The 22,776-nt window shown below is 37.0% G+C and overlaps 1 protein-coding gene across 3 annotated transcripts in view; it reads right to left on the bottom strand.

Moving 5' to 3' along the window:
* Window positions 1–6,900: 6,900 nt before the first annotated feature.
* FHL5 (four and a half LIM domains 5) overlaps window positions 6,901–22,776 on the bottom strand; it is a 74,767-nt gene continuing 58,891 nt past the window's right edge. For all 3 annotated transcript variants that reach the window (XM_072642882.1, XM_072642881.1, XM_072642880.1), the window contains 2 exons: window positions 16,319–16,505; window positions 6,901–7,134 (listed from right to left, as the gene is read on the bottom strand). In XM_072642882.1, coding sequence (XP_072498983.1) covers window positions 6,971–7,134; window positions 16,319–16,505 — 351 coding nt within the window. In that variant the 3' untranslated portion in view covers window positions 6,901–6,970. The remainder of the gene's footprint in view (window positions 7,135–16,318; window positions 16,506–22,776) is intronic.

The following is a 22,776-nucleotide window of genomic DNA, read 5'->3' as shown; positions in this document are numbered from 1 at the left end:
CACTAATACACATCTACTGTCATTGACTACATATGTCTTATTTTATATGTATTATTTAATATCTCTAAAGTACATTTTATCAAGAAAGTATATGTCTTGTGAAGTAATTCTTTTTCTTGTTCCAAAAAATAAACTACTTATTATTTACCTAGAGGGATGATGTCTAAAAATTAAAAGTAACTTTTTTTTTCTAAATTTTAACTTTGATCCACATATGGCAATAATAATGACATCATAAATCACTGACTATGTGCTCAGACTGTGCTCCTTACCCCACCTCATAGAGTCAGTCCTTCTCTTCCTTCATGGTGCAGCTTGATCACCATCTTCTGCATGAAATCTTTCTGAAATTCCCAAACTACCTTGTGCTCTCCCTCCAAAAATACTTATCTCTCCATTATAGCACAAGCTCCTTGTGAGTAGGGATTATTTCATTTTTTTTGTACTTGTATTCTCAATGCCTAGCATAGTGCCTGGAACACAGTAGGTGCTTAATAAACACTTGGTTGATCAATTTGTTCAGTAGTAGGGATGGATTTGTAGTGACTCATTCACTTTCTGCCATTACCAATGCCATTCCTTTTTAGGATAGCCACCAAATTATCCTCCTAGCCTGTGATAGCTCATTTCTCTTTGTTAAGCTATCTAGCCTCTAGAGAAAATAATTGCATGAGTTTGGTATTACTTGTAGCCATTGTCTAACAAACTGAGCTTAGATGTTCCATGTACAACACTTCTAATGTTTCTAATGAATGACTTACTAATCTTTCAGCTATCTTACATTTTAGCCTTGAAGCAGATTTGTTTTCTTCTTTCTTTCACTGTACTATCCCCTGTCTGATACCACATTATATTGATTTCAACTGTGGAATAATTTTAAGTTCTTTTCTCTACTCACCATCTCAGTAAATCCTGCTGATGCTCTCTGTCTTCCTGCTGCATTTCTTTAGCCATCATTTTAACATAGGTCCTCATAACCTCACTTTTATACCATTACAGTAGCCTTCTCTCTAATGTCCCTCTTATAACCTTAACTCATCCTATGACCATATGCTTGAATAATCTTCCTAAAATGTCATCTTCATTCAATGATTTATGATTCAAGAAGCCTCGATGGCTCTCTATCACCTATTTTTATCAAATCTTCACTCATTAAATCCAACATTTGACAGCCTTTTCCAATTGATCATTTACTGGTTTATCAACCTTATTTCTTGTTACCCTTTATAGCAGACTCTGTGGTTTCTAAATCATCAGGTTGCTTGAATACACATGACTTACTTCTTCCTGCCCCCATTTTTCAGTTATGTCATTCTTTTCACTGAATTCCCTTCCACTTCTACCCCACTAATCTGTGTCACTCACATCACACATCCAAGAAGCCTTTTATATTAGAAAGTGATAATCCCACTATACTTTGCCCTGGTCAGATTAGCATCCAGAATATTGCATTTGGGTCAAGGCACTACATCAAGAAAGACTTTGATAAACTAGAGAATGTCCAGAAGAGGAAATTTGGTTGTGAAAGACCTCAAGCTTATACCATGTGAGCACAGTGGATGGAACTGGGGAAGTTTACCTTGGAAAGGAGAAGACTTAGCAATGGAACACATTACATAGTTTCTTCAATCATGTGAAGGGTTGTCCTATGGAAGAGGGATTTGACTTATTCTCCTTGGCCCTGGAGGGCAGGACTGGGGCCAATGAGTGGAAATTGCAGGAAGATAGATTTCAACTTGATGCAAGGAAAAGGTTTTCTAGTGATCTGGAGCGCTTCCCCAAAGTAGAATGGTTCAAGTACGTCGAAGATTCTTCAGTAATGGAGATATTCAAGCAGAGTCTAGAGCTCACTTGCCAAGAAGTAATTTACAGGACAGACTAGATGGTTACTGAGGTCCCTCTGAAATGACATGATTCTGTGATTCCCATCTGACTCTACACACTTTTTCTACTTGACATCATCTCATTACTTAGACATTTTAGATTTGATTAGTTTGCTTTTGCTGATTGTGTTAATCTGTGCATATATTCAGTTTTCTTTATGTGTGTATGTTGGGTCCTTGAATCTTTCTCTTAAGCTCCTTCAGGGCTGGTGTATTGGAGGCGGAGGTGGGGAGGAGGTAATCAGGGTTAGGTGACTTGCTCAAGGTCACACAGCAACTAAGTGTCTGAGGCCAGATTTGAACTTAGGTGCTCCTGGCTCCATGGCTGCTGCTCTATCCACTGTGTCACCTAGCTGGCATGTGTGTGTATTTATTTTTAATAACACTCCCTCATCCCTCTTGTGGTGAGGCTACCCTAAGTCTAGTGCATAATAGGTGACTCTACCAAATAGAACATTAATATATGGAAAAATTTTTGCTCTTAATAGATGTTAATAGTGTTGACTAAACTCATTTTCAAATGTGGTAATGTGACATATTACATTCAAAAAGTCAGAAGCAGAATATAAGGGGAATGATTTGTATTGATCATCTAAGTTTAGAACTGTGATTATCAAAGTATAAGAAGAGTGATTTTTGTGACATGGATCTGTGGGTCTTTTAATTGGACAAGTCTCCAAGAAATGCCAGACTCTTCAAAATTACCCATGAGTAAATTAAATGTCACACTTCAAAATTGAATAGACAGCTCCCTTTTGAATAGTTTTCTTGATATGTCAAAGACCTATGACTTTCTTAGGGTGGGACACCAACTTCTGTCATTTATCTACAACTTAGAGAACTGTTTGAAAGCTTAGAGGAATGAAATGACTTGCCTGTGGTCATATTAAGTCTTAAGTGCCAGAAGGAGGATTTGAATTTAGGTGTTCCTGACTGTAAGTCTACTACTCTGTCTTCTTCCTCACATCACTTCTCTAGTCTTTAAAATTTGTAATCCAAAGTCACTGTTGAAATATTAGTACGCCCATCATGTTCAGCTTTAGGTATATAATTTTAGAATAATGCTCAAAACATATAATATTGGTGATTATTTTTCATATTCTACTATGTATTTGTGGAGATGATGTCCAGGCATTATTCATCTAAAAAATTTTAAGCATCTATTCTCAAAATTTCCAAGGAACCTGACAATTTTATCAGCATCTTTAAATGTCTTTCCAATTTAAATGTTTCAAAAATTGTGTTTCTATAACAATTTTAATTGAATCTCCTGTGATGCTATTTTAACCATTGTAATCAGTAAAAGCATATAAGTAAGTCCCAATTGAGGCTTTTTTAAATAGGATGAAACACTCTGTGAATGGTTAAAAAAAAAGTATGTGTATGGTGGTGGTTTTCATCCCTTCTCTATCTTCCTAGCTGGCAGACCTAGGAATCAGGGGTATGGCTGTCCATGTAAGATAGGAGATCATAAAATTATAGGATCATAGATTTAGAGTTGAAAAAGGCAGAAAAAATCATTGATTCAACCCCCTTGTTTTATAATGGAGTAAACTGAGTCTCAGAGTGATTAAGTGCCTGCCCAAGGTCACAGAGCTAGTGAGTATTTGGGGTGGGATTTAAAGTCATGTCTTCCAGATCCCCCAGTCTAGTTTCTAACTAGTAAACCAATTTGTCTTTCTCTGATACTTTGGATACTTTGATGAATCCAAAATATCATCAGTAAAGGTTTAGGTTTAGTTCAGATCATACTGAATAAAGTCAAAATTGAATGCATCTACTAATGCATATCACAGCCATGCGTTTCTATAAATCCTCCATAAAATATCTTCCCAATGTACTAGAGGCCTTTGTCCTCTCCTTTTAATATTTTGCAGCTCTAAGGGCAATTTTCAGGGTGTCTGTTTGCTGTCTATAACTCTTGATGGTTATAACCAGCCTTCTCATTTTCCTGTCACACATACCCTCTTGATGAAGAACTTTCAGTTCAAGTGATATTAGTATCGATCAAAGGAACTGCAGATGTTTGACCCAGAGAAAATATGATGTAGAAAGTATATGGTAGCACTCTTCAAATATCTGAAGGGTTGTTGTATGAAAGATATATTAGATTTATTCTGTTTGGCCCAGAAGATGGACACTTTGGAGAGAGACATTTCATCTCAGCATATAGAAAAACTTCCTAACAGTCAGACCTGTCCAGAAGTAGAGTAAACTGCCTTGAGAGGCAGTAGATTCTCCCCTCCAGAACTCTTTAATCAAAGCCTGGGTGATTACTTTGGCATATATTATAGAAGGGATGCTTATTCAGGTATGGGTTGGAGTAGATGACTTCTGAGGTACCTTCTAAATCTAAGATTCTATAACATTATGTCTTTTATATATTCTCAAGCACAAATCCTTAGTGGCAAGAAGTTGAAACCTAGACACAATATGCATTTTTCTTTGCCCTGTGAGTCATTTGCCATTGTAATTCATAAGAATTTTGGTGTTTCATGACTTACAACCATATGTTATCACCAGAAAAAATTTTAATTTTAAAAATATGAACTTTTGCATCAGGGGCTAGCTTTAGTTCACTAAGAGCAGGGTGCAACTTCCCAAATATAATCTTGATCTAGCTCCATCTATTTGGTTCTTGACTGAGCTCATTATCCTTCTCAAGCACTGGTACTCAAGTCTAACCTCTGAATTTTATATATGAGTACTAAGCTTAAGGGAGGTTAAAGACATCAGTCAGGGTCTGTGGCAGGATTTGAACCTAGCTTTTCCAGACTCTACATCTAGCATTATCCATCCTGCCTCATGACACTCGGCTTCACATTCTGACACTGGTGATCACCTTTGGTGAGTATATGTCTTCTTGTTTGATGTTTCACTTGGTACTGAGACTCAGCAGATCCAAGGTGTGTCCATGATCGCTTTAGTCATAATCTTGTGTAAGTCCTCATGAAATCTACTTCTCATTATGGACATTTGACAATAAGGATCAGTCAGACCAATACATCATCTATTGCCACCTGATACCATACATACTCATCCACATACAAAGATGATGCCTTTTGCCAATTACGATTAGATTATACACTTTGAGTTCTTCCTCTAATAGTGCTTTTCTAGCTATAAATAAACTTACATTGAACCTTTTGAACTACATGTATATTCTGTTTCCCCCATTGACCAAGTACATGTATTTGTAGACAACTGGTGAGGGAGGTTCACCCATATCATAGGCATACCCTCTTCTACACGGCTGTCATTATTATCAATGACAATTTCTTTTCAGGCCACATTAGCTTCTGTATTAAATTAATAACTGCTCCTGTCCTTGGCAGGAAGTGGGGGGAGGGAGTAGGAGGGTTGGAATGAGAATTAATCATATCTGCAACTTTAGAAGGTACATGCGTAGTGTACATTGTGTAAAGCCTTTGTATATTACCCTGCCTTGGGATCTGTAGTAGCATTAAAGTTACTTGTAGAGATGGAGACACTGTCTCAGGATTCTCTCAATGACAGATTCATAAATGGGGAAAGAGGAGGTAGGAAGAGAGGGTCTCTGCAAGTGTCACCAAAGGATGTGGGGAAGGAGGAGGAAGAGAAAGGAAGCGAAGAGAGTGACAGTTCTTCATCGAGAGGTGCAAAGTCAAGAATTTATATCCCTCTGCCCCGCTCTATAAACTTTCTAATGGGTTTGTATGATGTCAAGATGGAAGATACCTCAAGACTCTCATTTTGACCTAACATCATCCTTTATCCTTCTCTATAACTCCTTTGCAAAGACTTCAGAGACCCCTTAATCCGTGAAATTAGTTACCCTTTGAATCCTGAGACAATGTATCTGTATTTATGGTTATTATAATGCAGGGCCAGATTCTATTACAGAGTTACCTTTATATCTGCATTTTTTTTAAAATGCAAAGATACTCAACTCCTTCCTGAAACCTCATTTCCCCAAAAGACAACATAAAGATCTGTTTATTTGAAATTTGTGTCTTTGGGGATAAGGATAATCCTGGTTCATTCTATTTGATAGAAAGAGCTTTCATTTCATGGTATTTGCAGTATTTGTTTTAAAAATGTACATTTACAAAAGCTACAGAATATGCTGGATATATGATTAGATTGTACTTGGAATGCAGAACATCTTTTGTATTTTGGCAGTCTACCTTAGCTTTAGGGGAGGAGATTCAGAGTTTTCTTGTTTTTAAGTAGGAATAAGCCTACTTGGAAAATAATAGGCATGAGTATCAGTAATAGTTTAGTTTTTTAGCTCCTGTGTTGGTATGTGTGAATAAGATTGAGAGGCAAGTGATAAAAATCCATTGTATGAAGATGTGGTCATTGTCAGTGAGCCTTGCCCAATACTTTTTCTTTGGTAATGACTCACAAAGAACCCAATTTTGAGGTGTAAGTATATCTCTTAACTAGTGGAAAGTAGTTTCTATGAGTTGAGACTGGTAAACATGCACATTCTCTCCTTGAAGTATTTGGATATCCTTGCGTTCTCTGCTTATTCTGAGATCATTCACCTTTTGATAAGAACTCATTTAGGACTCCCAGATAGAAATCACATATTCAATTTCAGTGAAGTGATACTGTCTTTAGAATCTAACAGTAGAGTGCAGTGTGATATAAGAAAAGGCATATTTTAGATTGAGGAGACAGATAAGCTTTCTTTTTTCTCAGCCTGTTAAAATGGTTGTAAGTAAGGTGTCCAAGAGAACTATTCAGACAAGCTCTCTCCCTGAGGCCTTTTTAGAAATTAATATCAATATCTTACTTCAGGGTAGCTAGATGGCATAGTGGATAGAGCACCAGGCCTGGAGTCAAATCCAGCCTCAGACACTTACTAGCTGTGTGAGCCTGGGCAAATTACTTAACCCTATTTGCCTCAGTTTCCTGATCTTTAAAATGAACTGGAGAAGGGCTTCACACTTCAGCACTTTTGCCAAGAAAACTCCACATGGGGTTATGAAGAGTCAGATATGCCTGAAACAACTGAACAACAACCTCTTACTTCAGTTGAGTTCTAGCTTTAGTGAGCATGAAACCCTCAAGAAACACAGGTGAAAGGTAGATTGTGCCACTCAGATCTCAGACTCTGTGTTGGAACCACATGTCCCGCAGAGAATGGTGTTCTGATGAGTCAAGAAGCCTTGGTTCACTAAGGAGATGTTGCATTTTGCGCATCTGAAGCAGTCACTGTGCCATTGGCGACCCTGGAAAGAGATGTACTGGGCACTTCCGACAGCTAGAAAGGAATTTAGAAGAAAATACATTTTTTTACATGTAGGCAAGTAACATAAACCCAGTATGTCTACTTCTAAGCCCCATAATCTGTTCTAGAGAGGGACTCCTAAATTCACCATCTGCTTTAGTAGACAAAATTCTTCCATTAGGTACAGAAAAAGCAAATAGACAAATAACATCTTCCCCATCTGGATCCCCAGATTCAAAGAGAAAATGACACTGAGAAAAGATAAAAACAAATATAAAATCATATAACAAAGCTTACTATTGGACCACAATGAGAATAAATGTCACCTCTTATAAACTGATGTAGAATAAAAGTAAGCAGAACCAAGAAAAGAATATACCCAATGACTTAAAAGCAATGCAAATAACAAAACAATTCTGCAGAATTCTTATCATCGAGTTTGTCTCTGAAGAAGAGACTAGGAGAGTGAGTATTGTGGTACAATATGGTATGATAGCGGGAGTGGAGGGAAGATTCCTCCCTGGATAGTACCTCTGTGATAACAGACTGGTAAGTTAACATTCCCAGGACTCAGTAAAAGGGGAGTTTGGATGACAGGGTCTTTGAAGTCCCTTCCAACTCCAAATCTGTCATTCACTGGAGAAGTGAGGTACTATAAAGAATTTTATATTGTGTGATATTGGTTTTGCTGCATTGCGTTCTATTTTTTTGTTTTTTTTTAAAATCTGTTATAACAAGGACGACTCACTGAGTAGGGGAGAAAAGAGAGATATTTAGAAATGGAAGTGTTATAAAAACAAAAGATACCAATAAAAATTAAAATTGTATTTTAAAAAATTCTCTACCTCCTGATATTCCATGCTTCCATATGTCTTTCCTGCATTGGCAACCTTACCATATTCCTGATTGGCATTTTTAAGTAAAATGATGGTGATAACCAAGTTGTTTGTGGGCATGACTGTTGGGGTCTGCTAAACAGGGGACTCCAGGGGTCCTACCTAAACCCTGTTCCCCAGTGAGTGGTTGAATGCTGAATTTGCCCCACCCTCTCAACTTCAAGTTCATAGGACAGATGGAGAAGGACATAAAGTATACACAGGCACACTTTCACATGAGCTTCTTCCCTTTCCCAGTCTTGCCATGGAATGCTGCATTCAATTGCACTAACAAAGAGTATATGGAAATTACTTAGAAGGATTATGGGGCTTTAAAAGGGGAGAGAAGAGCCTAGGGCTTGCTCTTTTGTTGGTAAAAATCTTGTTTCCATATTGTGAGCTACCTGGTCCTTCATTTGTATTCCACCAAATAATGAATATTATATTCAGAGGATAATAGATCTCGAGTTAGAAGGTATCTGAGAGATCATCTGGATGAATGAAAGAAAGGTGATACCACCAACAGGAATGGGGTATTTAGGAGGAAGGGAGCCTTTGGATAGGAAAGAATGAGTTCTGGACATATTGAATTCATCTTACAGATTAGCAAACTGAGGCCCAATTCTTAGAACTATAAAAACAATCCTGGAAATCATCTAGTTTTATGTATATGCCTCAACAGCATCCCAACAAATGATCATCCAACTTCTACATGAAGATCTGTTGTAGTATTTTCTTTTCCTTCAATTAAACCTCATGAGTCCTTCTTGTGTTTAGGGGGAGAGCAAGGTGAGTGTTCTCCAATTTACCAGTTGAGATACTTAGGTCACTGGAGTAACCTCTTCCATCTTTTTATAGAGGAAGAGGAAAAGTAAATGCTCACAACAGGGTTATTGGGCACTCTGCTTTACGAATATTTGCTTGTCCTTTGTTCTCAAAGAGGACCACTGACATCAAGGAAGGTGATTATCTTGTCTTACAAGTGAATTGGATTTAAGTGAAACAGAGCTGTGCAAAGTCACCAGCCTCACTCTCTCCTCCAGAACTATCTGGGTCCAGTGGCAAAACCGATCAGAATGACTGGAGATGATCCCAAACACAGTGGGAGAACTTGACCTTAAATTTTTAGCCTAAGATCTTCCTCAGGTCCCAGTTTGTTTGAGGCAACACCAATTCAGTGAGTGAAGCCAGGTAAGAAACAAGGCAAAGAATGGCCTGTTTTACCTACTCAAAAAAAATCAGTCTGGGAAATGAAGACCCTCAGGGTTTCTGACCAGAACAGAAACACTTTTTTCACTTTGACTTATTCCATATAAACTTTTACATATTTTCATATTTCTCATTTGTAACAATATAGCTCCTTGTTATTTTTGGAAGAGCACTACACAAAAAATTGGATTCAAGCCCAGGGTCTACTACTCACTAGCTGTGTGACTCCAAGTAAGCAAGTCAATGTTCCTTCTCTGTGCCTCAGTTTCCTCATCTGTCAACTGAAGGGTCGGGGAATAAACTAGATGAGCTCTAATGTTCCTCCTAGCTCTGAAGTTTTATGATTTTATGAAATATTCAACTGCCTATTGGACATCTGGAACTGGATGTCTCTTATCTATCTTAAACTCAACATCTCTAAGATGAGACTCTGTCTTCTCCTTCCCAAGTCCTCCTCCCTCTTCCTAACTCCGTTATTGTCACCTGTACTACCATCCTCCCAGTCACCCAAGCCCAAAACCTACGTGTCAGTGTTAATCTCTCATAATGCTTTTAAAGAGTGATGATGCATATTTACACAAGAGGGGACTGGTATTATACACATTGATTTCTAGCCTTGAATTCTTACTTGAGTTCTTTTAGGAAGCATTTCATATTTCATAGACAGTTTTTATAAAAACTTTCTGACTTTTCTTGAACTAGTTTGACAATGCTTTTGTTGCTGAGTCACTTCACTTGTGTCTGACTCATCATGAGCCTCTTTTGAAGTTTCTTGGCAAAGATACTGGAGTGGTTTCCCATTTCCTTCTCCAGCTCATTTTACGGATGAGGAACTGAGGCAAACGGTTTAAGTGACTTGCCCAAGGTCACACAGCTGGTACCTGTCCAAGGCCAGATTTGAACTCAGGAAGATGAGCCTTCCTGATTCTAAGCCCAGTGCTCTATATACTGTACCACTTACCTGTGAAACTAATACTTTGTAAAAAAAAAAAATACTCAGCAATACTGCATGAAGAAAGGACAAATCAATACTGCAATGGCTGGCTCAACTGAAGTTTAAAAAAACCCCCTCTAAAAAACAATGAATGTTGCCCTAGTCTGCTAATTCTACTCAAGTTATGCACAAAGAGCTCATCATCTTCAATCTCTTCAATGTTTCCATATGCAGCAGTATTTCTCAAGTTCATAAATAAACCTTATTTGTGTGACAAAGAGATATCAAGGTAGTTCATCTCAAATTAAATTTGAACATTAAAACAGAAGCAGCTGGTAGCAGTGATTTAAAATAGGCCTGACTTAACTTGTGAGAGAGTAGCAAATTGCTGAGTTCTCAGGTTTTCATTTACTATCTGGCAATGAGGCTTCTCTGTTGAAAGTGGGATCATCTAGTAATTAGATACCATAAGAGAAACATTTCCTCTTTGCACACCAGACAAGTCAGACTTCATTTGCACAGAATACAATGGAATGACGTTAGTGATTCCTTTTGAAGAGACAACAATCTTTTAATTGTCTTTCTATAGGATCGTAGTATGTTAGAGCTTCAAGGGATGAGAAAGCACAGGTTTACAGGCTCATAGATTTAGAGATGGGAATCCAGCACCCCCATTCTACAGATGAAGAAGTTGAGGCCCTGAGAGTTTAAGTGATTTAAGGTTACATAGGTAGTAAGTGCCAGAGAAAGCATTAGAAATAGGTGTCCTCTCAGAGCCTTTCCAACTGAACCACAGTCTTTTTCTGTTGTTTTCTTACTCTACGAAAATACAAAGTGGTAATATATTTTGTGACAAGGGGAAAATCACTTTTACTTGAGTTTCTGCCATTTGAGGATAAATGAAGTCTATACAACTCAGAATTCTTTATAGCACATTAATAGTTCAAACTACTTAAGGTTTTTGAGATGGGCTTATTTGTTCGGACAATTACATTTTATAACTAAAGGATTTTGTTTTGCTTTGCTTTAGTGTAAGATGAATTAACTATAAAATTTCTGTAGCTAGCATAATCTCCCTTGTCTCTCTCTTGATTGCATGGTTGGAGGAAGATTGGGTTAGACAAGATGATCCCTGGAAGCTACTTCTAGAAGAATTATTTTTATAGCACTTTTTCTTAACCATGTGAGGGTGGCTAAACGTATTGTTCCAGAATCCTCTTGATGGTCTCCTAAGGAACTATCTAGTTGGATCAAGTTTCATTTGCTTTAATGGTACAAAAAACACTCAATGATTGTTGGGCAATTCATTTAAACAACCTTAGCCCATGATTGTTACAGACTGAATTAAGAGCTAATAGGATTTTGAGCGTCCCCATTTGCACAGGCAAGTACATGGAAACTTTGCGGTTAATTCAGTTTTATTTATTTATAGTTTTCTTGACAAAGGCAATGGAGTGGTTTGCCATTTCCTTCTCCAGCTCATTTTACAGATGAGGAAACTGAAGCAAAAGTATTAAGTGACTTGCCAAAGGTCATACCTCCAGTAAGTATCTGAGGCCAGATTTGAACTCACAAAGATGAATGTTCTTGACTCCAGGTCTGGCGCTTTATCTACTGTACCACCTAGATGCAATGTGAAAGCTTAAGGATAGGCCTATTTATTCGTACATGCAAGATGGATTTTCTCTATAGGGTAGGTTGATGGTAAAGTGAATAGTGGAATTAAAGAAGGACAAGCACAGAGCAAAGTTAGTAGTTACAACCTTTGGGATGTTTTTAAAACTCCATTTTATGGTTGTTGAGCTTTCTCCATTCTTGGCCAGCTCAAACAATTTGTTAACCAAGCTACCTAAACAAAAAGGGATACAACTCCAGACTCAGTTAATATCTCCCTAAAGCTGACATTATTCCTAGGCTTTGAAGATTCCATTTTTTTTTCAATTTCATTGAATAGAGAATGTTGCGAAACCCACCAGAGAGCAGCAAGTACTATCCATAAACAGCACTGATCTTGGGTTCACACTTAAAGACCTTCCCCATGAGTTTCAGGAGATACAGAATACCATGATCAAGAGGCAACAGGATATGAAATAAAGGGTGCGTGACGTTGATAATTTATTACCTGAATTTGCTAAGGGTAAGCAGAATGCTGAGTTCAATATAAGGCAAAAAATACATATATAATAAACATATATGGTGTATTACACATATATTTGTAACACAGAGAGGCTATTATATATGTATGTTCTGCTTTATTTTATGTATTTATACTAGATTGTATGCATATATATATATATACATACATACATACATACATTTTGTTTTGCCATATATACATGTATATTCACATACACACACAGCACACAAACAAACACTGTATGGATGACTAATTAAAAAAATAATAATATACTCAAATATACTTAATACTAAAGTTAAAATGAATAGGATTTAACATTTACTTGTTGTTGAGGGTAGTTCAGGCCTTGAACCCAATAATATGAAGATGATCTCCCATTCTGAAGTATTGTAAATATAAAAGATGTAGGGGTTTGGACTGAATCTTTTTTGACAATAATAAATTTTGAAAGTTGCTTTTTAAAAACTCCCAAGATCGCCTGTGAGGTATAGTGGTTAAAGGACTAGCTTCTAGGTTAGGATAGTGTCAGTTCAAGGTCTGTTGTCTATACACACACACACACACACACACACACACACACACACACACTTGTTTACTTTTTTTCCCATTTTATCCTAAAAGGTAAGTTGAGAATATAAAAATCCAATTATTTAAATATTTACAGTTTTTAAATTCAAAGTAATTGACTAATTTTGCAATTTTGTTTAATATTTTTTTAGTAACCAAAAGAGTCTGGCAACTTGGATACAGAATTAATTCCTTGCCAATTTGCCAATATTTAAGGAAAGTGATTTATGTTTTAACTAATATTATACATATATGTATATATATTATAGATGTATATATTAAGCATATATAGACATATGTATATATAGCCAAAATCTATGTGAGTATATGAATATATGTATACAACCTTCTTCAAGAGATGATTTGCAATAGTGACTCTGGTTTAATATGGGAATTGGCTGTGTTATTTAATATATCTCCTATATATGCCCAGATCATCTGTTTCCACTAACCTGGGTTCTGTGTGTCTATTTTCAAACATTTCAGACTGATGATGATCAGACATCATACTTTGCCTCTCAATTAACATGTGCTTCTATTACGTCTAACTTGAGGTTCTTAAGGACCTTTATTTTCTGTATTAGAATATTACCATATAACATAGCCAACAGGGCACACAGGTGCCCAGTCATTTTGATTAATGATGGTTGTAATGTGACTCCAGGGTTATCTTGCTGTAACTACCACAGATTTAGATGGGAAAAAGTTACTGGTATTTTATTCTCATCATTTCAAACATCTGCATATTTAGAAATAGCTGGAAAACTTTTGACTGGTTTTTTTTTCTTACCCGGATGTCTAGGAATTAAAAAAAAATAATAAAGTACATGTCATGGGACCCATTGGACACTCCTATTTAGAGATCACAAGCGTCTTCCTTTTATAGCTGGAAGGCACTAACAGTAGCTACCCTCTCCCATTGCAAAATGGGCAAAGTAGACAGTTAGTATACTAATATACTAGTAAGTATACTAGTTAAGAAGAATTCCCCTGGTGGCAAATTGTAGGCAGAAGCTTGTCTAGCAGCCCTTGGAAGAATTTTAGGCATGCCTTCTTGAAGGCTTTGCCCCCTGCCAGGGTCCTCCAATAAGGTTTAGGGTGGGTATTACACTGAGGTCTGAGGTGTGTCATATATATACCTGTGTATATATATATATATATATGTGTGTGTGTGTGTGTGTGTGTGTGTTATATACACACACATATATATAACACACATACATATATACCTATGTACATATATATACATGTGTGTGTATGATTCTTTAATCACATACCACCAAAGCAGAGTGAATAAAATGGAGCATAATATACAAATACTAATCTTGGAAACTGCAATAGGCCCCAGGAGCCTGTGTAGTAAAGGAGTAGGAATTAGAAATATGGTTCTGCTGCACTGCTAAAAGTGTCCATAAATTGCTTCCAAGATGAGCTGCTGCTTTGTGTGTACCTGGGCAGGTGTCTCACAAACTGTGATTCTCCTACTCTGTGATTAACATTTCAGCCGAGTCTCTGAGGGAAAGGTGATGTTTATTTTATTCATGGAAATCTATTTGGAATGGATCAATTTACCATTAATGTTATTTTCAGATCATTTTACAGACATTTTGTTCCTTTAGTAGAAAACCATCTTGTGGGTTTCTAGCTAGTTCTTAATTAGAACTCATTTCAAGGAAACAGAGAGAAAATAGAGTACCATAGTTGTTAGCAGGATTTCAAATTCTAATTAATGAATGTCTAACCTGTGAGACTCACATGATTACCATGTTAGGTTATTCATATCAATACTTGCATTTAATTAAACCCTTGCCTTTTGAAGGTCACATATACCCAGTAGACAATCATTTTAGATTATCATTTATAAATACTGCCTTCTCCTCAGACCTTCCAAATATTTCTCATTGCATTCATTCATTCACTAATTCATTCATTCATTCAACAAGCATTAAACATCTAATTATACATTAGATACTGTACTAACTGTTGGGATACAAAGGCAAAAAAGAAACAGTTCCTGCCCTCAAGGAGCTTACCTTGTTATTGGAAGAGAAAAGACTTTTCTACAGATAAGTAAAAACCAAATACCAAAAAGTAAATCTAAAAGCAATTTTCTAAAGTTGTTTGTGATATTTGAAGAGAATTCTGGAAAGTACCATGATACAGCAGAAAGCACCTGCCTCTGGGATCAGAAGCCTTGGGTTCAAATTTTGTTACTAATACTTACTGTGTGACCTTGGACAAGTAACTTAAACTTTCTGGACCGCAGTTTCCTTATCTATAAAATGAGGTGATTGACCTAGATGACATCTGAGGTCTCTTCTAGTTTGAGGTCTAGGATCCTTTAGGACTTAAATTCCATCTCATTTATGAAACCATTCCTAATATCTATGATTTACATCCATTTTTACCCTTTCTTGTATCCTGAGGGCTTAGCACAATAACTGGCACTAAGGCAACTGATGGTACAATGGATACACAGCACTGGGCCTGGAGTCAGAAAGACCTGAGTTCAAATGTGACCTCAAACACCAGCTGTGTAACCTAGCACAGAGTGATTGTAATTACTAAATAGTAATAGTTTCTCTTTTACACAGGAATCCTGAGGGTCTTCCCTTCCCAGTTCGATTTTTTTTCTTTTATTAAAGGGGCCATCCCTTGAGTAACTGCTTAAAGAAGCCTATTCATTGAATGGGTGTACCTCACTCAGTGAGAATGTGATAAGACCTTAACCTGAAAGGGCCAGGATCTCCCATTGCATCCTGGGCCATATCCAGTCATCCTGAGGAATATCTGGCCACTGGACCCAGATGGCTCAGGAGAAGAAAGTGAGGTTGGTGACCTCGCACAGCCCACCCTCACTCAAATCAAAGTCAACTGCAAGTCATGTCATCATCTTGATGTCACGGTCCTCTTCAAGAATGAAGGACAAATACAACAACAACAGCCCTGGACAAGTTATTTCACCTCTGTTTGCCTCAGTTTCCTCAAGGGTAAAATGATAACAAAAGCACCTACCTCATAACCATCTTGTGAGGATCAAATGAGATGATTGTAAAATAAAAAGATGCTAGTACATAGGTTTTATGTAAATGCTTATTCCCTTCCCTGGTATATAATAAGCACTTAATAAATGCATTTTGACTGCCATTCACTTCAATAGGCAACTACTATGGGCAGAATACTGTGTTAAGTTCTGGGAAGAAAAAGATAAAAAGGAAATAGTCTCTGCCCTTAAGAAGCTTATCTTCTGCTGGTCATTTTTTCCCAACTAGTCTAAAAAATTCCTCACAGGGAAGGACCATATCTTTCTTCTGGGTATTTTGTGGTGTTCAGTAAATACTTATCGAGGGCTAGACCAAAGTGCTGCACAGGGAATATTATTTCTGGCTTTTCTGGTATAAGAAAAAGGTCAGCTAACTTTCTTTTGCGGGCACTTCACAAAAGTGAAAGCAGCCTATCTGTGAAAGGGCCGCATAAATATAAGGGGAAACTTACCTGTGATGGGCTTGTTGCAGGCCTCACACCTCTGGGCATAAAGGTTCATAAAGCAATCTTGGCAATACGGATTATTGTCTTTGGAAACAAAACTTTCTCCAAACAGCTTTTTCTTGCAGCCAGTGCACACAAAGCAGTCCTTGTGCCAGGGCTGGTCATGGTAAGTAATTCCTCCAGTAGTTATTACCTAATTTAGAAAAACAAAACAGATGAACCTGCCAGCCCAGGTAGGATCAGGACATTTTGCTACTTGCTGTGGTGGACAAAGTGCACAGCGCCTGGCACATGGTTGGTGCTATAGAAATGCTTATACTCTTCCCCTGTCCAGCCCAACTTAGTGCTGACTCAGGCAACAAGATGGCCTAGTGGATAGAATCCTAGACTTGGAGTCAAGAAGACATGAGTTTTAGTAAAAAGTGTACAGAGAACAAAAGAGAACCTACAAGGAAGCAAAGAAAAATGGATAGCTTTCAACTTAATGCACAGTATTTAATATATAGGCTTTCTTGAAATGGCTAGTTATTACTATATATTCTGAATCATCTCCTGTGGTCTGCTGTGTACGTGACATGTTTTTTTAGGGACAGCGAGGTAGTGCAGTAGATAGAGTACTGGCATGGGAGTCAGGAGGACTTGAGTTCAAATGTGACATCATACACTTGATACTTACTAGCTGTGTGACCCTAGGCAAGTCATTTTACCCCAATTAACTCACCAAAAAAAAAAAAAAAGACAACAACGAACTCTTAGAGCAACTTGAGCTCTTAGAGTACAGAGTAGGGCTTTTAATTGGCCTAATTTCAATATTATTTTGTCTCAGGGAATAAGGAAGCCCAAAGAGAGCTAGAGAAAGGGGGGAATGGCCAGTCAATGGAACAGTCAGAACAAATAAAATTATGGATTATGTTTCCCATCTTATATGGGTGCGGTTCATGGTACCCCAAAACAATTATAATAGTAACGTCAAATATCAGTAGAGTGAAGCCCAGTAAAACAAAGGATGCCTGCAAATTTATATCTGTTTATCTGTCTATCTATCTTTCTGTCATCTATCAGTAATCTGAAATTCTGAGGACAAATACATACAAATGTTTAGGAAAATTGTTATCCTTGAAGGTATGATATTCACTCCTCTGATGGCTGTTCTTCTGGTAATGAGTTATTTGTCTCTCTCCGCTAAGCTGATCCTTAGGTGACCGAAATATTGTTATACCCATGGATGAGGTAAATAACTAGCAGGACATGTGATATATTCAAATTCCTTGAAGGCACTGTGCTGTTTAACCTGGAGAATAAGACTTAAGTTAACTGTCTTCACATATCTAAAGGGATGTCATGTAGCAGAGGGAGATTTCCTTCCTTGGGGCTCAGGAGGTAGAAGTAAAAGCAATGAATACAAGGTATAAATAAAGAGGTAATAATGGCATGAGAGAAAAAAAAGGCCTGAGTTTTAATCTTACTCCACACATATACTAGCTCTGTCCCATGGGTCAGTTATTAAATCTCTTTCAGACTCAGTTTCCTCATGTATAAAATGAGTGTAAAAAAGTACTGCTTTCCTCAAAGGGTTGTTGAGAGGATTATAGAAGAGAATGTAAAATGCTTTGCAAACCTTTAAGCCCTGTAGAAATGCTAGTTATTATTTATTAGGATTACTATTGTTATTATATCTATTTGCAATGGGACATTGCCTTCCTTCAAAAACTCTAAACGAAAAAAGGGCAAAGGTTTTGTAATTACATATTTTCCCTTAAAATTCAGTTAAATTCTGCAAAGTTTGATCAAGCACCCACTATCTGCAGCAAAGCAGTTTACAATCTAATGAGCAGGTTAGGGCCAAAGTGGGTTATACCCAAATAGCTATAAGTTATACTGGAATCCTTTGGCTAAGCCTTTAACCTCTCAGTGCCTCAGGCAGCTCTGTAAGACTATAAAAAGTGCCTCACTAGTTGCTGTCTGTATTGAGGAAATCATAGTTCTGATGTATTTTTTAATGTGATAAATAGAGAAGTGGTTTGAAGCTGCATACTCTGCAGTGAGCCCATGTAAACCTTATGTCATACATGGATCAATGTGCCATCTCAGATTGCTTCTGTGAACTTATGCAAATCACCCTGTAAAGCCTCTGTCGAGGACATCTTACAGGATTTAAAGGCTAAAAAACACTCCATGGGTTCATTTCCTCCAGATTTATGCTTCTTTAGAAAATGATTTCTGTTATAAATTAGTTATAAGGTTTATATTTTATTTCTTTTGGAAAGTAAAGATATCAGAAAGAGAATGGTTAGATTTTTCTCTGATTTAAAAAAAACAAACAAAAGAACATCAGCTTTAAAAGCTACTCAGGATAAGTAAATGGGATGCATAATGGTATGAACTAAAGTAATTTCAAATAATTCTCACAGACTTCAAAAAGGGCTGGCTGCTTTGTTGCAGCCAAAGCAGAATTCAGGGTTTCTTTGATTTGTTTCTGTAAAGTAACAACAAGTAAAGCTTAAAAGATTGGAAACTCAAATAAAAGTGGTATTCATAGCAAATGAGAACCAGACACATGCATACTAGAGGCTGTTTAATTAGAAGAAACCCTGTAGCATTCAGAATGATTTGATTTGGATTCTGGCCCTTAGTGAGAGGTAGGGTGGCCTAAGATTAGGTAGGGATTTATGCCTTCTCATTTCTTAGTTTGGTTTTTCCCCAGATTGAGCCTGTGGCTTTTAGAACAAGTTTCTTATTTAATAAAACAAAACCAATAATGCTTTTCCACTTGGTGGATTGTGGGTAATTAAGTGAGGGATCAGGGAATAATATTTTTAAGTCAGATTTTGACTCCATTTTAACCCAAGGGATTTGAAATTCAGAATACTTTGGGGTTTGACTTTATTTACTTTCAGAAAAACATAAATTTCCACTTTCCAAAATGAAAGCTCATGCCCAACACTGATAACAACAGTAACAAAACCACTTTTTTTTAAAAGGTCTAGAAGTCAAAGGTCTTTAACTGGAAAACATTTTCTTAAGTTTGGCTCACATTGACCAGATGATACATATATATTATTCAGCTTGCCTTAAAAGCTAAGTGGATTTTAAATCCGAAGGAAACCTTTTGGGGGTAGTGGGACCTGGCATAATCTATTTCTTATCCAATATAAATATTTCAAAAATTCTTGATTACCCTAAAAAATTTCTATATATGAGGGCCCCCGCCCTGCCAAAATGCAGACTTTGTGCACTGAGGTCATACCTCGCTTTGATTAAGCAGAGAAGCCCCCACCCTAGGATCTCTTTAGCATGAAGACAAACTGTTCTGTGTGCTTGGTACTTTTCTGTCATTCCCAGGACTCTCTCTATCTTGGTCCAAGTACATAGCACATTTATCTGAGGAATGTCCAATCATTTTTTTCTTTTAGACCATAAGTTCTTAACTTCTATGTATGTGTCAAGAACGTTTTTGGTGGGCTGATAAAGCCTAGGAAGCCCTTTTCGCAATAATGGTTTGCTGCCTACATTCTTAATGAAAGTAAACGCTAAATTTCAATGAGAAGTTAATGAAAATAAAGACGTATTTTTTTTCCCCATCTGAAGTCACAAACCTGAAATTTATACATGGACCCCGGCTTAAGGACCTTGTGTCTAAAATAAAATTAGAGTTTGGTTTTGTTTAGTTTTACTCCTGAGTTCTCTCATTAATTTTATTTCTTCTTTGCAACATGAGTAATGTGAAAATGTGCTTAACAAGAATGTATGTGTAGAGCCCATATAAGGTTACATGCCATCTTGGCGATGGAGGGGGAGAAAATTTAAAAATTATGGAAGTAATTGTTGAAAATTGAAAACAACCAAATAAATTTGAAAAAATAAAATTATACTGTTGGCTTGAATGACCAGTTTGAAACTATGTGTGACTCAGGCTGTATGTTATCCGGAACCCCGTATCTCTCAGTGAGTGAAATAGCTCTCCAAACCAGTGCCATGCTTCCCAAATTATGCCTGGAGCCCTGGAAGTCTTGTGCCCTATGCATATGCATTCTAATGGCCTTGATGCCTTTTTTTTAATGGCAGTGTTATCATTCATGATGAGGAACTCTCATTGGTATCTCACCACAAGCAGAGTGCATATGCTGTAGGAGACTTACACTTAAGTATTTGAAGGGCTGGGGCAGGGGTTCTCTCTACTGATGGAGATTGTTATCCTTCTATAATATGGTAGATGGTCTTTAAGAGTTTTTTAAAGAGTCATTAACAGTCAAAAAATATATTTCTCTGTGACTAACCTTATGATACATATCTCTCTGAAACTTAGCTAGACTGATGTTTGGCTGATAGACATATGGTCATTACCAGGCTCATAATTGAGAGCATTTCAGCATGTTGTTGTTCAGTCATTTCAGTCATGTTGGACTCTTTGTACCCACACTGGGGTTTCCTTGGCAAGATATCACAGTGATTTGCCTTTTCCTTCTCCAGCTCATTTCACAGATGAGGAAACTAAGACAAACAAGATTGAATGACTTTTTCAGGGTCACACAGCTGGTAAGTGTCTGAGGCTGGATTTGAATTCAAGTCTTTCTGAACCCATGCCTGGTGCTCTATCCACTGTGCTACCTAGTTTCCCCATTCTAGCATGGCAAAGCCTTATTGAGTTAGTGTCCTTCTGGCATAGACTTCAAAAACTTAGTGATTGACTTTCACACTATAATGAACCATAGGACGGGAGGGCATTAATGAAGAAATGAATAGACAGAAGTATAGAATCTTCTATCTATCAGTAAGAATTCATCAAGTAACTACTATATGCCTGGCACCGTGCTAGGTGAAGGGATAAAAATAAAGAGAATGAAATAATCTTTTCTCTCAAGAAGTGTGTGTGTGTATATACAAACATGTTTATATACATACATATATGGGTATATGTAAGAATATTATTCTAGCAATATATTGTGTATATATATTGTATACATATACATATGTGTATTTTTTTATGGGGTGGTGCACAATGGATGGAGAGCATATTAGACAGACACTTTGAAGTCAGAACCACATGACTTCAAGTCCATGTTCCAACATATTCTGGTCTTGTGACATTCAGTAAGTTCCTAAGCATAGATATACACAAAGCATAGCCTGGATGTTCCCTTCTTATTCATGGTCTATGTACCGCACTGCTCTCAGTGGCCCAAGCAACTGTCACAGAGATTCATAAAGTGGGAGATATCACTCCCTGGGAGGGGCTAGAGCAATCCAGGAGGGTGGAAGTAGCCTCAGGTACAACTGGGGGGCATTGAATAAAAATAAGAGGGGAAAGGAAGCATAAGGAAAGAAGATAAGGAAATTCTGAAACACATTCATATGTGTTTCATCTGTTGTATAACAGAGTTAAAGTCAGAGTGATGACATTATTTTCCAAACAAACACAGAAATGCAAGTAATAACCAATCAATGGTCAAGTCTGCTGATATGTCTTAACAAGCAAGTGTTGGCAGGCGAGCATGTTGTAAGTCCGGCATGCATCAATAGGAATATGTGCATGTAATGACTTGTTTATGATACAATACCTTGTAGTTACATGACACAATATTATGTCATCAAAATTTCAATGCAGAAAAAGAACCACAAATTTACAATAAGTTATTAAATTTAAGATGTCTTTTAAAAATATATTTTATATTTTTTTGAAATGACACAAATTAAAAAGAAACCATCACCATTAAAGGGTTAAAGAAAGTAAGTTACTAAGGGGGCACTGAGTTATTTCTTTTATAGGAGGCAGTAGGCTAAATAAGTTGGGGAATTTCTGGTCTAAAATTAAAAGCTTTAGAACCTTTCCAGATATGCATTGATAGAGGAAATTTCTTCACTAGAAAACTTCATTCACTAGTGAAATCACAGATCTGGACCAATATATATTTACAAATGTAGACACAGACAGAAAGACAGAAATAGAAGGATAGATGGATAGATAGACAGATGCATAGATACATAGATAAGATAATAGAGATGAAAGTGAAAGTAGGTAAGGTAAGGAAGTTCAAAAGCCTTTTGCCCTACTTGATCAAAAAAGTTTGAGAATCATTATTCTAAACCAATGTGTTGCCATGCCTTGCTGTTCTATGCACTGTTTGTATTGTTTTATTTACAAATAAGTACTTCACGACTTAAATGGAGGTTAAAGCACCACGTCTTGGTCCTTAATAGGATGGAGATCAGTTTCCTCAAACTAGTGAAACAGTAGGAATATTTTTTTCCACACAAAAACCTGGAGGAGAAAAAAATGGAATTGAGGGAAGTTCATGTTCCCCAAAATGAACTTTTCTTTGACCAAGGGTTGAGGGGACTATTAGGTCATATGATGCTTTGACCACTTCTGAGGTTCTATTCCCAGGACAAAGAAGCTCCGTTTTGTCTGTTCTTCCTTCCTGCTGTCAAGACTAACGTTTTTCTAATGATCATGTAATTCCCTT

This window comes from Notamacropus eugenii, chromosome 2 (assembly GCF_028372415.1).
Source record: "Notamacropus eugenii isolate mMacEug1 chromosome 2, mMacEug1.pri_v2, whole genome shotgun sequence".
In the NCBI taxonomy this organism is placed as follows: Eukaryota; Metazoa; Chordata; class Mammalia; order Diprotodontia; family Macropodidae; genus Notamacropus; species Notamacropus eugenii.
This window is presented reverse-complemented; position numbering and strand designations above follow the sequence as displayed.